At 46.2% G+C, this 15,755-nt stretch overlaps 1 protein-coding gene across 3 annotated transcripts; it reads left to right on the forward strand.

The window, feature by feature from the left end:
- Positions 1 to 2,068: 2,068 nt before the first annotated feature.
- On the forward strand, positions 2,069 to 13,953 carry sall1a (spalt-like transcription factor 1a). 3 transcript variants are annotated; one of them, XM_086107453.1, is made up of 4 exons: positions 2,069 to 2,317; positions 2,745 to 2,822; positions 6,938 to 10,317; positions 12,704 to 13,953. In XM_086107453.1, exons 2-4 carry the CDS (start codon positions 2,750 to 2,752, stop codon positions 13,151 to 13,153), a joined length of 3,903 nt encoding a protein of 1,300 aa, XP_085963579.1. In that variant the 5' UTR covers positions 2,069 to 2,317; positions 2,745 to 2,749; the 3' UTR covers positions 13,154 to 13,953. The 3 variants fall into 3 exon arrangements, with proteins under 3 accessions (XP_085963579.1, XP_085963578.1, XP_085963580.1); XM_086107454.1 differs by having other exon boundaries at positions 2,072 to 2,217; XM_086107452.1 differs by having other exon boundaries at positions 2,069 to 2,822.
- Positions 13,954 to 15,755: the final 1,802 nt, after the last annotated feature.

Genomic DNA, 15,755 nt, shown 5'->3' on the forward strand with positions numbered 1-15,755 from the left:
ATAAATGCGTTTCAAAAGCATACATTTTAATGAGTGAGGGTTTTTTTTCTAACACAATACAAAAATATTAAGAAGTGAGAAATCTACTGTACAATTACCTCATATTGAAACAGCAGTCACATTTTAATTAATTTTTCAAATTTGTATTTAATTTATGTTTCTTTTTTTTGGGGGGGTCACTGAACAACCTGGACTGCTGTGCTTAATTCTGCCTCTCTCTCGCTCTCTTTTTCTCTCTATCTTAAACACACACACACACACACTCATTGCTGACCCAGATGAGGGTCTGATCCGGCTCGTTGTAATTCCGCGAGCATGGTTGAGATGGAGGTAGAGGGTGAGGGGTATGTTACAAGAAAAAGCCCACCACGTGTTGAATGCGACATCACGCAGAAAAAAAAAGAAGCTTTCGAGTTAGAGACACTGGCGAGATAGGCAAACGGGTGGGATGAGGGTCCAATTTGAGGGATTCCCACCTTTTGTCAACTTTTGAATGCATGTGTGGATTTAGGCCTAACTGAATGTACTTTAGAAAAGAAAAACAAAACTTTTTATCCCTCTTTTATTTTTATTTTTTTTGCACTGAATAGACTTAGGAGGTTTTTGAGGTCTTTCATATAACATTCTTTCAAGAAGGGGTTTTCAACGTGAATATCCGGGTAGTTTTTATTGGCTTGTTGTAAGTGATGTTTCTGATTGTCAAGCGTAGTTGATCACTCTTTTTATGTATATCATTAGTGAGTGGCAATGTTTTTGCAATCTTTGCTGTTTTTTTAATCATGTTCTCATCCACATGCTCAATGGGCTGTTTTAAAATCAGAGGAAAGGCAACATAAATCTAAATTTTGCCTAATAACCTGTCAGTGTACAATATATACATGTATTTTAGATTTAATACCGAATAGTGTGTTTCAGCTGCTGTCCATTTACCCATCAATCCATCAAGCTTTGTTTATCGGTTCTATCTATCTATCTATCTATCTATCTATCTATCTATCTATCTATCTATCTATCTATCTATCTGTAAAGTTTTTAAACGGTTTATATGACTGCTTTGTGTTATATTGGATGCGTTTGTGTGCCCTGGTCAATACAAGGCTCGCGCGCACAGACACGCGCTCACGCACACACACGCGCGCACACACACGCTCACACACGTACACGCACGTACATGCACCGTACCATCAGCCCCCTAGCTCGGCTGGACCCTGCTGCAAATCACCTTGTTTACAATCTCACACTAACATTCACATCAATTAACTGCACATTGATTTTGCTGCCCGGGACATTATAATATTGCAGAACACTCCCCGTGCACTACTTTGCAATGTTAACTTTGTCATCATAGGATAAGCATACCAATTAATGGACAGTCTATTAATATGGTTTTAGTAATTATGCTATTGACAAAGCTGATAAACCATATAAGTATATCAAGCCCCATTCTTTTGTGCACTTCATTTCTTTCTCCCTTCTTTTTTTTTTTTGGTTTAATCATGAATAATTAAAGACTCTCGTCGAAACTAAAAGATAGCTGACAAGCAGGGAGCACATTCATCCTGGCCCCGCAGCTGCTCTTTAAAAATTCAGAGCAAAATAATGGCATCAGCCGTCGAAACGTTATTATCTTCATTTCTCAACATCAGCAGGAGGAGAGATGGGCACCGTTTGTCTTGTTTCTGCCCCTGCGTATGCTGAAACCTAAAGCATTCAGTTTGGGAAACAATAATGATATTTTGAGTTTTGATGAGATTTTTTTTTTCACGAGTTGTTTGGTGTGTCGAGTGGGTGATTTAGACATTTAAAAAAAATTAGATATACAGTTCAAAAGAAAGTAAAGTTCTAAGATTATAGTAAGAACTGAAGGAAGAATCAATGAAAACTTGTCACTGTTCGTTTTGTTGTTCGATAGGAGAAGGGGGAAAAAGGCAAATGGGGCGGTGATAAGGGCGGGGTCCACGTTCGTGACTGAGGATTCCAGCAGCCAATCATAGAGTAGATGGGCGGAGATTTCTCGCTGTCCGGCTGCTGCACGGGGCCCTCTGGAAAAGTTTGTTTATTCGCCGTATGATGACAACGTGCTCGAGTGTACAAAACCACCACCTCGAAAATAGACCATTCGAGCACAAAAATGACGGCATTAAAGTGAAGTGGACGGAGTCACGCGTGGATTTTTTGCAGTCGGGAGGGCACGCGCGAACCAGGTGCAGCTAAAAGGTGACTTTTAAGCCTCTTTTTTTGTCGTTTTTTGGGGGACGGACAACAACCTGCTTGAGGAGAAAGTTCCGGAACATTCATCACTTGGGACAAGACCAAGGTGACCAAAAAAAGGGAGGAGGGGTTTCCTTCTTCCTTCTTTGCTTCCTCAAGCGGAGTTTGGGAACCTCGGGGTTGGGAGACGAGGAGACGAAGAGGACCCCCACCGTCCCTCCTTCCAGCAAAGCAAATCAGGAGCTAATTGATTAAAGAGACTTCATTTGAATAGGAGGGGGGGCTGGCGAGGTGCCAATCGCCTTTCAAAGATCCCCCCTCCCTCCACCTCCCTTACCAGCCCCTCCTCGTCTACCTCCCTCCCTCCCTCCCTGCCCGTATGATTAATCGCGAGGCATTATTGATAATCATAACGTGGCACATGCGCGTTGGATGGGCTCGATGCGCGTGAAATTTTGAGGGGCCCCTCGTTTCATTTTTTATTCTTGGTCTTCCTTGTCTCTTCTGCGCTCGGTGTTTGCCCCATGTGCCAGTCAGAATGTCGCGGAGGAAACAAGCCAAGCCGCAACACTTTCAATCCGACCCTCAGCTACCCGGAGCCGGCCACAATGGTGAGTACCACCGGCCTCATTTTCTCCCTCCACCACCAGCTCTCCCACTTGAATATCGTCACTTTTCCATTCTGATAGTTTTCAAAGACGCACGCACATCTCCTATCCCGTTATGTTAACTCGTTAATTATTTCAAACGATTTACTTTTTGCTTTATTTTCCGCTACTTCACGTGTTTAAAAACTTTTATTTGACATTTTATTTCGGTTTTACAACGACCACCCCCTCTCAACCGGCTCGGACCACCCCGGCCGAAGTCTCACACACGCACACGGGAGTCAAAAAGTGTGTTCGATACTTCTTCGTCGCGTTAAAATCATACAAGCTTCACATCTCGTCTCGCATATCGCGTTAATAAACATAAGACAGTTTGCTCATCTTCCTTTCAGATACTAAAAAGTCGTACTCATCGTGAGTCACACACACACTCGCATGTACGCACACGCTCCGATATCGTTAAATAAATTGTGGGTAAGCTCAACAAAGCCCGTTTTATTTTGAAAAAACGACAACAACAACAAAATAGGAAAACAATGGGGTTTTACTGCTATTACGTAATTTATGACATCATCAGGAATTAATCGTGTCTAATGTTGCGTACACGGTCGCACAAACTCTGATATGAATTGTTCCTTTCGGTTTTTTAACGTCAATATAAATATAAATGTACAGATAAATTGCGGGATAGAAGTTATGGGAATTGTATAAAGCAATATTTGTTGTTTTAAAAATGAGGTTTATTCATATTTAATCAAGATTTATGTCGTTTGAATTTCATTTATTTGGAAAATTAAAAATATTCACGTGCAAAATGTGTCGATTTTAAAGTGTTAATTGAAACAAAGTATGATTGTCACATTCCTGAAGTTGTTTTAAATGCACTTTCATCTTGTAATATATATTCTACTACATGGCCCAAACTAAACTTGCTTTTTTTTAATTTAAAGAATGTGCTTTTATTCTATTTTTGAATTCTGTCACATGTAAAACGTTTTTTTAGTTCTGTATAAAATTCCTCTGTAAAAGAATGAAAAAGTGCTTTGTGATTTTAGAATGTTCTTTTTTTTTCTCAAGACGAGGGGAGTAGAGATTTTAAAAAAGCATGTCAAGATGTGTGTGCATGTGTGATGGCGCTGTGCTGTTTTAACCTTTGCCAGTGTCCCCCGATGTGAGGGGAGACCAGAGTTCAGGGCCCAGGGTCTCCCCTGTGTGTGCGTGCGTGTGTGTGTGTGTGCGTGTGTGCGTGCGTGTGTGTGTGTGTGTGTGTGTGTGTGTGTGTGTGTGTGTGTGTGTGTGTGTGTGTGTGTGTGTGTGTGTGTGTGTGTCTAAGCGGTGCTCAGGGTTCAGGGCCCAGTGAGATCCACTTCAGGTTGCCATTGACCCGACTAGTCGGAACCGCAGGCGGCCCGAGCCAGGCCTTGACACTCTTTTTCTCCTCCTATTAAGCGTTTAAGTGAGGCTCTTATCAATATTTAACCCCTATCAGAGTGGCCCCCTGGGGTGGGGGGGGGGAGAATTGGCAAGAGCCAACCCCACTTCGTTCTCGCTTTTTTTTTTTTTTGGTGCCCCAGCAAACAAGAAAGTGTTTGTCATTTGGTTGGGGGTGTTAGCCCATTCCCTCCCTTCCTCCATTTGCCTTAAGCATGACACCGGGCCACAGCTCCGCCAGTGTTCTCCTACGTGGACAGACTGGACCGTGATGATTTTTGCCGGACTTCCATCTGATGTTGAATGCGATGTGGAGCTCCCAAGCCGCCCCTAAAAACACACAATGTAGGATCTCGTCTGCTTAAAATCTTCACTTTGTGGTCATCGTCTTTTAAAAAAGAATTTTTTTTTTAGGCCTTCTTGTCTATGATTCATAAACAGCGCATCCTCCTCGCAGCAGCTTTGTCTTGATTCTTTAATTTTAATTCGATCTTAATCCCTGCTATTTTGGGAATTAAGCCTAATGCTAGCATCTGCGCCATGTCCTGTGCTCCAGCATTGATTTTTATTTTTGTCGTAACAGTTTGACACAAAGCTTTGATTGTTTGCTCAAGTAAAATAGCACACTTTGGACACAAAGTGAAGATTAAACCCCCACATGCTTTTAAAAGACAACTGAAAACACAAGATTATTTGTGTAACGTCATGAAATGTTCTCTTCTTTGATTATTTGCCCAAATCTTATTTAATTTAAATGTATTGCAAAGTTGCCATCAAGGGTCGGTTGACGGAAATTATGAATTAAACAAACATGCCTTATAGTTGTGTAAAATGGAAGAAAAAAGTGGGTTTTCTTTGAATCCATTTCTTGTATTGTTTTTTCAACATTTGAAAAAAAATGTAACATATTTATACTATAATGTAATATAATCACATTTTTAATTCCTAGTAACTTTTATTAACTCATACAAAAATAGGAAATAAATGAAAACGTTCAGAAAAGTGGAAGGAAAAGCTTCTTACCTCTTTTATTGGAGTTTTTAGCAAAAAACATATGCAATACATTGTGACATGCTTGTATTGAAAAAATGTATGCGGAATAAATCTAAAAAAGAAATGCAGCGTCCCCCCCATTATAAGTATTGGTCGGGAAAAGCCATACACACACTACATATACACTTCATGTGCTTGTTTTTCAGAAATTTTTCAAAATGTCTCTCACATTTTGGAGAATTTTTTTGTATTTCGCTGGCCTTGTGATTTTCTTTTTTTTTTTCTTTCCCAAATTAACTCACAAGAAAAGCTCTGTGTGTTCTTTTTAAAAGTGGGAGATTTGCAGTGAAAAGTTATGGTGTGTGTTTGCATAGTTGGTCGGCGTGAGGGCCGAGGGGTTTATTGTCATGGCAACTTCGTGGCTATCTGTTGTCTGGCGGCGCGGAAGAACACCGAGGGAAGATATAATCCCTTTGAGTGCACTCCGGAGTGGGACCCGGCCCCGGGGATGAGCTCGGGGGGCCCGGGTCCCGACCAACCAACCGGCCGGCCGACCATCCCCGCCGCTCCCATGCCGCGTGAACAATGGGGAGGCATCCTGTCTCGCTGTGGCGCGGTCAGGGGGGGGGGGGGGCACTTCTGCAGGGTTTCATTTGCAAATGAATTCTTGGCCCTGATGAAAGTCTCCAGAATGGGGAGGAGGAGGGCGGGAGGCAGAGGGGGGGGGGTCCAGTCACAATGAAAGAGATTCATAGAAAAATGCAATTTGTAAAGCAACGTGGATGTTAAACTTGTCGATTTTTCACAAAAGAGGACAAAGAATGTGAAATGTGTGAGAAACTCCCAAAAAACAATTCCTCGCGCGTCTTAAAGCTTCTACGGTTTAGCTCTGACTTTGTATAGTTTCAAGGTATTTTTGCGTCGTCTTTAATCAGTCATTTTTCGGTAGTTTGATCATCCTTCATGTGACACGCGTCTTGTGATTTCTCAAAGGACATTTTACCGGTTTAAGGTAATTCAATCATAGCCCCTCAAAACATTTAACAGCATTACGATCCTGTGTCTTGTTTTTCTCCCCATTTTTGTTTTTTGTTTTTTTTCCTTGTTCAGCCTCAAATCGTCTCGAATGCATTTCGGCGTGCAGATAACCAGTCCGGGATGGCGACTGTGGACTGAAAATGAGCAAAGTTGACAGCGAATTGAAAGTGTAATAAGTCCGTCCAATGCTTGATTGGACAAGCGGACTTTGAAGAGCTGTATAGGAAATCAATGAGTTTCTATGAAATTTCATTAAAGGGTCCCTGGCTGCGCCCTCGCTTCCCTCTGTTCTCTATTTTTGATGGATTATCTGAAGAAAATGATTACTTTTGTTTTGGCCCGATGTACATCTTCAAACATCACCTGAAAGTGATCTGCGAGTAGTTGGCATTGATTTTGGAGGCCCTCTTATCTTGTTTCAGAGGCCACTGCACCGAAGCTGGCCCTCTTTCTCATTTGTCGTCGGTTGTTGTTGCTTTTTCGATCTTTGTGTGTGTGCCTGTGTGTGTGTGTGTGTGTGAACACTTCAAGGGGATAAGTGTAAAACGGATTAATTTAAGATTAGCAACGACGGAAGTTGAGGAGATCAAGCTGCCTCTTTGGCCACAAAACATATCTGATCATGAATTCTGTTTCCTCTATTTTCTTTTTTGCAGGGGACACAGAACTTTGCTCCGAGGACCCCCTCTGCAAGGAGTCCGACGCCCACGTCTGCAACAGATGTTGCGCCGAGTTCTTTGAACTCCGCGAGCTGGAGGAGCACCAGAAGAATTGCACTAAGAATCAGCTAGTCCTGATTGTGAATGAAAGTCCAGCCTCCCCCGCTGGATCCTTCTCGCCCGGGTCCCCTCCCCTTAATCCCGACGACCAGATGAATGACACCGCTAATAACACTGATCAGACAGAGTGCGGCGACCTCTCTGAGCCCGCCGCGTTGGAAAAAGACGAGTCCATGGACGTGGACGTTTCAGGGATGAGCAGCGGTCAAGAAGAGGAAGGCGGCCAAGTCGAGAGCGGAAGCCCGAGCGACGCGGCGGGCGGCTTCAGCGGCGAGGGCACCGCCGGGCCCGCCGTCGGCACTTCCGCTATTTCCGCGCCGCTGCCTCAGCTGGGCAACCTGGCCGAGCTGGGAAACTTCTCCGTGATCAACAGCAACGTCATCATCGAAAACCTGCAGAGCACCAAAGTGGCCGTGGCCCAGTTCTCCCAGGAGGCGCGCACCTCCGGCGGGCCCCGGGTGGCCGTGCCCGCCCTGATGGAGCAGCTCCTCGCCCTGCAGCAGCAGCAGATCCACCAGCTGCAGCTCATCGAGCAGATCCGTCACCAAATACTGCGTCTGGCCTCCCGCTCGCCTGAAATGCAGGCGCCCCCGACCTCGGCTGCGGGCGCCGCCGCGGGGCCCGCCGCCGCCGCCAGCCCGCTGGCCACCCTGAGCTCCCATCTCTCGCAACAGCTGGCCGCCGCCGCGGGCCTGGCGCAGAATCTGGCCAGTCAGTCGGCCAGCATCGGCAGCCTCAAGCAGCTCGCCGCCGCGGCGCAGCTACCTCAGCCCAACCCGAGCAGCGGTGAAACATCTCGGAGCGTCGGTACCTTGGGGCCGGCGGGCGGCAACCCCCAACCCCCCGAGAAGAGGCCGTGCCACGTCACCCACGCGCCGCCGGCAAAGTCCTCCGCCCCGGCGTTCGGAATCAGTAGCTTGCTGAGCTCGGCGGTGAATCCCCTTCTACCTCAGCCCCCGCCGGGAAACCCCTTGTTCTCCGGTTCACTTCCGAGCGTCGGCACCACTGCGGAGGATCTCAACTCTCTGGCGACTCTGGTGCAGCAGCGGAAGGGCAAGGTGCCCAACGCGGCGGCGTCGTTCGAAAGCAAGAGCGGCTCGGAAGAGGCCTTCTTCAAGCATAAGTGCAGGTTTTGCGGCAAGGTGTTCGGCAGCGACAGCGCCTTGCAGATCCACCTGCGCTCGCACACCGGCGAGCGGCCGTACAAGTGCAACATCTGCGGCAACCGCTTCTCCACCCGCGGCAACCTGAAGGTGCACTTCCAGCGTCACAAAGAAAAGTACCCGCACATCCAGATGAACCCGTACCCGGTTCCCGAGCATTTGGACAACATCCCCACGAGCACCGGCATTCCCTACGGCATGTCCATGCCCCCCGAGAAGCCGGTCAGCAGCTGGCTGGACAGCAAGCCCATCTTGCCCACTCTGACCTCTTCGGTCGGCATGCTGCTCCCGCCGACCGTGCCCAGCCTGTCCCATTTCATTAAAAAGGAAGATCACTCGATAGCCATAACCAACCTCGCGGTTCCTTCCACTACAAGTGACTCAGGTGCTTCCGAGCCGTCGGCAAAAAGTAGCAGGGCGTCGGAAGAGGGCGAAGGCGCAACTCTGCCTACCTCAAACGGGAAAACCGAAGAAGGCAGCCGCTCGTCGGGCTTCGCGGCTCTCGGCGTCGGCTCGGCCGCCGAGAGCGGCGCCGAGTACGCCGCGTCCGACAGCCCGCCCATGTTGACCAACCCGCTCATGCCCCTCATGTCGGAGCAGTTCAAGGCGAAATTCCCCTTCGGGGGCATCCTGGATCCCCTCCACGGCTCGGAGACCTCCAAGCTGCAGCAGCTCGTGGAGAACATCGACAGGAAGGCCACGGACCCCAACGAGTGCGTCATCTGCCGCCGGGTGCTGAGTTGTCAGAGCGCGCTCAAGATGCACTATCGCACCCACACCGGGGAGAGACCCTTCAAGTGCAAGATTTGCGGCCGGGCCTTCACCACCAAGGGCAACCTGAAGACCCACTACAGCGTCCACAGGGCCATGCCACCTCTTCGAGTCCAACACTCGTGCCCGATATGTCAGAAGAAATTCACCAACGCCGTCGTGCTACAGCAGCACATCCGCATGCACATGGGCGGACAGATCCCCAACAACCCCTTGCCCGACAACTACCCGGAATCCATGGCTTCTGACACCGGCTCGTTCGACGAGAGAAACTTCGACGACCTGGACAACTTCTCGGACGACAACGCGGACGGGATGGAGGAGGGCCCCGACAGCAGCGTGCCCGACACGCCCAGGTCGGCGGACGCGTCCCACGACAGCCTGTGCGACTCCCCGCTCGCCCTCGATACGGAGGGACGGGAGCGGTCGCACGGTATGGACGCCGAGGAGCTACGGGAACTCAGAGGTGTGTCCGATGGCTTGACGGAGGGCGATTGTCTCACCAACGACTCCTCGTCTCTCGGCGGCGACGCGGAAAGCCGAAGCGTCGGCAGTCCGGCCGCGTCGGAATCTACCTCCTCCGCGCAGGCGCCGTCCCCCGCGCGTATGGCGCCGCAGGCTCGTAAATCGCCGGGCTTGGATGAAAGGCACCAGAAGATCTTCTCCATGGAGCACGCCGCCCTCCTCCACCCTCACCCCTTGGACCTGACATCCGTCAACCCCCCCAAGGACCCCCTGGGCATGATTTTCCCCTTCCGCGAGCGCAGCGTAGCCAAGAATACATCTTGCGACATCTGCGGGAAGACGTTTGCGTGTCAGAGTGCCTTGGACATCCACTACCGAAGCCATACCAAAGAGCGACCTTTCATTTGCACGGCCTGCAACCGGGGATTCTCCACCAAGGGCAACCTCAAGCAGCACATGCTCACCCATCAGATGCGAGACCTGCCCTCGCAGCTCTTCGAGCCCTCCAACACCACCAGTGTGTCCTCCAGCCCCACGCCCTCCCTGCTGTCCGTCGGCTCCCTCGGAAAGCCCGAGGTCAACGGCTTCCTGCACGGCCTCCACGCGGAGGCCAAGGAGCCCTCCTCCGCCTCCGTTTCCGCCGCCGTCGCCGGCATGGTCACGTCGTCCGCCTCCACCTCGCCGGTGCTGTCGGCCGCGCCGCCCCGCCGGACACCCAAGCAGCATTTCTGCAACACGTGCGGCAAGTGCTTCTCCTCATCCAGCGCCCTGCAGATCCACGAGCGCACGCACACCGGCGAGAAGCCCTTCGCCTGCAGCATCTGCGGCCGAGCATTCACCACCAAAGGAAACCTCAAGGTACGCTCGCAAACATTGTCACACACAAATTCCGTTCGGTGTGCAGCGAATTGGCTTTCGCATGCGACACTTTACAAAACCACCAGGTGACGTTTTTTTGCAAAAGACAATTTTAATGCTTTTTCATCAAAACATACTTTCCAAAGTATTCCTTGGCATCTGTTTTCACTCGCTATTGCATTTCTCACTCCCAGTTGAGGTTTACTCCACGTAAAACAAAAAGGAATTCAACATTGTCTACGTAAACACCTCAATATTTTACCAAACCATATAATTTTGTCTAACAAAGGTCAGATAGCTTAATGCTCACATACAAAATACGTTCGCCAGGAAATCAGCATCGGTTATGACAGTAATTAGAACCCTTCCGACAACTGCATACAGACAGTAATGCTCCCAAAGAGTCACTCGTCGTGCGGACACCTCGATAAAACAGTTTAGAAACGGTTAAAACAATGCACAACCATCAAGCCAATTTAGAAGTAACATGTTCACCTTACAGGCAAGACCTGCAAAGATGCCGAATAAAAATAAAAAGACACCGAAGGATGTCCTTCACAGTCCCCTTTGGCATAGTTGGACTGGGTCAAATATTACAATCAAGTACATCCGTTTTCTGTCTGCTGTCAAAAAATTTAGCTTCCTCAGATGGAAAAAGGACTTTTCATGATCGGGGGGAGGGGGGTGAAGAATGAAGGAATGAATCACTGCTGAGAATTAGGCACTCTTACATGTTTGACCCCCATTATGTTTGTTTCTTTGCTACAGCAGGAATGTGCCTGGGTCAGTCTGACCCGCTGCATGTTCAATTCTCCAAAATAAACAACCAACAGAGCACACTGCTAAACCGTTACTATTCAGTCAATATTTAATGCACCTCATTTATTTGTTTCCCCCCCCCCCCCTCCCCCAATGTATATTGGGGATGAAATCCACACAACTTTGTGTATTTAAATATAAGCGACATAAGTTGAGTGGGTGTGTCTGTGAATGAGTGGAGAATTTCAAAATAAGAATATGGAGAAGTTTAACATTTTATTCAGCCCCATATTTAATATGTCATGTTAAGTGGGTTGTTTTCAAATGAGTGATACATTACAAATATATAGAAGAAATCAAACTTTTTGAAAGTCCAAATTTTTGTCTCTTTCTTGATTTTAAAAAATCTATAATTTTTCAAATTTTCAACTTTAAAACTGGTGACCAAGCCATTCATTCATTCTTGGACAGTTAACTCATTCACTCCCAAAGACGTTTTTAAACGTCTTTTCAGACTTGGTCTAGAATTGGCTGGTACTGAATGAGTTAAACCTGCAGCAGCGAGCATTTCTTGTGAAGCAAAACAAACATAAAAGAAGGGCTACGTGTTCAAAATTTTCTGTTCCCATCATGTTAGGATTCTTGTAGCCAGCTGAAAAACTTGGTGGCGCCACACCCGCATTGAAAGCGGACAGTATAATTTTTTTTCCCCTCAAGTCCCGCGTGAGAGCGGCATATTAGGGCTCAGATGAAGCGGCCTCCCCCCCAAATAAGATGTTTACCGCCACATGCAGTGAACCGCCTCGCTGCATCCAGGGTGTGAAGCCGTTTTCATGTGCAATGCAGTATCACTGTTATTATTTTTTCCATTGCATCATCTCTCATTTGCATTCCTGAGCTACCCTCTGCCGCGTCTGCGTAAGTCCACAGGGGCACGCATAAGTGGAGAAAAAAAACAAACTCTTTTAGGAAGGGCGTTTGCAAATTAAAAGATCATTTTAAAATTTTGAGACGAAGAAAATAAGGCCATGTTTGATTCGAATTTTGAGGTTTTCAAATGTTGCCTTTTTTTTATGGGGTCACCAAAGTTGTCATGTTGCGGGTCAAATTAGCAAGTTTTAAAAGTCGAGAAAAAATTGAATATACAAGAGAATTGTAGATTCGCATGGGCATGAGTGGGTCATTTATAAATTCTAAAGTACACACATTTTATATGTTGACAAAAAAAGACGATACATTTTCTTCGATTGTGAAAAAATAATTGGCTTTTTTTTTTTTAAAGGTTTGGTTACAACAAATCAATTATTTATTTATTTATTACACCACCTGCAACGTAAGAACAGAGTGCATTTTAATTATTGTCACATTCTTGAAAGAATGGCCAAAGTCATATTTAGACTTTTGTTGTTGTTGTTGTTGTCGTGTGCATGTGGAAAACATCTCATGATGCCGGCCACCTCTGTTGAAACATCCTTAGTTCAACAAAATCATTCATTTCTACCAGCAAAATGAAATTATGAATAAAAGTGTATGGTTGAATTTTTGGTAGGGACTAAGATGGTGTAGGGTGTGGATCACAAAGAGACAGGTGGGCCGTAATTCCATCTTTATTTGGTCTTCCTTGCAGGTCCACATGGGCACCCACATGTGGAACAGCGCCCCCGCCCGACGCGGGCGCCGGCTCTCGGTGGACGGGCCCATGGCTTTCCTGGGCGCCAACCCCGTCAAGTTCCCGGAGATCTTCCAGAAGGACCCGGCGGCGGTGTCGCGAGTGGGCGCCGGCGACCCGGCCAGCTTCTGGAACCAGTACGCCGCCGCCTTTTCCAGCGGCCTGGCCATGAAGGCCAACGAGATCTCCGTCATCCAGGGCGGCGGCCTCCCGCCCATGTCAGGCGCCGGCGTTGGTAATGGCGGCAGCTCGCCCGTCAGCGGCCTGACAGGCAGCCTGGACAAACTCCACAGCGCCGAACCCAACGCCGCCCTGGCCGGCCTGGAGCGGATGGCCGGCGCGGAGAACGGCGCCCACTTCAGGTTCACGCGATTCATGGAAGACAATAAAGAAATCGCCACGAATTAGACACAGAGAGACAACCAGAACTGTGAAGACAAGTCTGTTGGATTTTTTTTTTTTTTTTTGTACAATGTACATGTTATAGTTCCCGGGAGCTTATTTATTAGTGGCTATAACCGTGCTTGAGACGCAGTGGAAGCATTATAACAGTTAGGCAAAATGTGTGTGCGTGCGTGCGTGTGCTTCTTCTAAAGACGACGTGTGATAGATACTCTTGACTTTTGGCATTAAGTTATTTTTCCGTGTCCCCCTTGTAGTGTTACATAGCGATGACGTCTGCCTGTAAGATGCGAAAATGCTGTAAATAATGTACACTGATCTTCTTGTAGACTGTCTGACGTTTGTTCACAGAACCTCGACCACAACACCCCCCCCCCCACACATATTATTTAAGGAAGACAAAACATGGACAGATGTTTCTTGCTAGTTTTTATGATTGTTTACGTCCACCCCACGCTTAAATAATTGAAACTGAGACAGCCAATCATTCTCTACAGTGCTGCTAACGTGATGTGTTCAAGCCCCGCACCCCTCCCTCCAAAAAGAAGGTGATGTACATACATGTCAAGAAGAAGTCCAGCGGACACACAAAAAGGATGGATAGTGTTGTTGTTGTTTTTTTATAAATATAAATATTATATTGGGGTTCGACAAACCTTTCGGACTGTTACATGCACTTTCTCGGAAAGGTGGAAGATCTTTAATGGGTCCAGTTTCGCTACACTTTAATACCTACTAACAAAAACTTTAAGATACTGTAATTCTTTACTCGAATAATAATCAAATACATCAGTTTTCCAAAAGAACTGTTCAGTGTTTGTGTTTGTGTGCTTCGTATTATTCAGTATCCTTGCACATAAATTGCATACATCATCAGTTAAATGAAGAAAAAAAAATAAAGGTTTCGTTTGGCCCTTGAGTGGTTGGCAAGTCCATGGTGTACTCATGAGTAATGTACAAGATGGATGGGCTAAATGGATCAATACATAACAAATACAAAAAAGAAAGAACATGTAAACCTGATGTGTAACTATTTTTTTAATCTGAATTAAAATATAATTATGCAATTCAAAATGTACACGGTGTTACACTGAAACTATTTGTTATGATAGAACATGCAAATCTGAAACGTTCAACAATTTTCTCAGGGGTTAAGGCTGCAGTATGGAAAAGACAACATGGGATGGGTACTAAATGATGTATTAAAGTATTAAAAAATAATGCTCTTAATGTCAGAAGTATACACTAAAGTATTATGTGTTTTAAAATATGTTTTCACATAATTTCATCTATCTTTTTAAAATAGGCAAAAGGGCAGTAAAACACCTGCGTTTTAATTTCAAATGTAAAACCAATGTTTCTTATGTCTACACGTACACACGTGTGAGAACATTACCGTTAATGAATCGAAAATTTTTATTTTGATTTGAATTATTATTTAATAGAAGAATACAACACCGCATTTTCCCCTGCTGCTTCGAAAATGGACGTTGAAAATATGGCAATCGACATTTTGTCACGCAATCTCGCGACGTGTGCGCGTGACACTTGAAGCCTTCAAGAACAATACATTTTTAGAAAGTTGTCAAAACGGACAATTCACGACCGTTTGATTTAAATAAAGATGTCAAAGGATGGCGGCACGGGAAGATCCGGATTAAAAAGGCGGTTTGTCGTCTCGCTCTCTTTTCTTTGTACTCGCTGACTGAAAGTTTTTTTTTTTGTGGCCGCCTTTTGTCCGCTGACATCCGCGTGTCATTGAACACCTCGCGGTGCATCCGATGCCGCGTTCTCTTGTCTCGGTCCTCTCACACTTAGTCTTTGTTTTGTACTGTGTGAAATGCGGCGCTCAGTGACTCGAATTCATTTTTCACGCAGAACATTTTGTTCCGCTGCAGATGAAAAAGAAGATGACATTCATGTAATATTTGATATGTATCCCCTAAATATCGCATTTTGTTCTTTGTACTTTCCTGAAATAAACTAAAAACTTCAATTAGTTTATTAAAATTGTACAGTAATTCTGGTATCATGTCTAACTTTTAAGTAATGTTTTAAAAGATTGTCATTGTGGGTTTTTTTTTTAACTTTCAAAATGACTTCTACTCTTTATGCAATATTGCTTACATTACAATTGATACAAATCCCAGTCAGCAAAATTGGTCTGGCCCAGCTCTGGGGCAGACACGGCACGTACACTCGGCCCACGTACCTCAATGAAAGACGGTCCTGCAGTGGCCCACGTCTGGCATCCATGATGTGGGCCGCATTCGGCCCACATCATGGATGATGATCTGACCAGATCTGAGCCGCATTGTAAAACCATATCTGGCCCTACTCCGGCCCGACGCTGGGCCAGAACAGGTTCCTGATATCAGCCTGAATTCAACCTCAACTAAGCCACATCTTTCATGACCCATATTTGACCCACATTAAAAAAAAAAAAGTCTCAAAAACGACTGTTATAAAAATATGTTTATTGTCATAATTTGTGAACCTCACATACTCCACATACACTGGAAAAATGCACTTTTCTTTATTTAACAGTGAACACAAAGTCCAAATTGGAATGCAGCTTACTCTTGAACGGTATTTTTCTGTCCATCAA

This window comes from Hippocampus guttulatus, chromosome 3 (assembly GCF_054856545.1).
Source record: "Hippocampus guttulatus isolate MCC_2025c chromosome 3, RoL_Hgut_1.0, whole genome shotgun sequence".
NCBI classification, from domain to species: Eukaryota; Metazoa; Chordata; class Actinopteri; order Syngnathiformes; family Syngnathidae; genus Hippocampus; species Hippocampus guttulatus.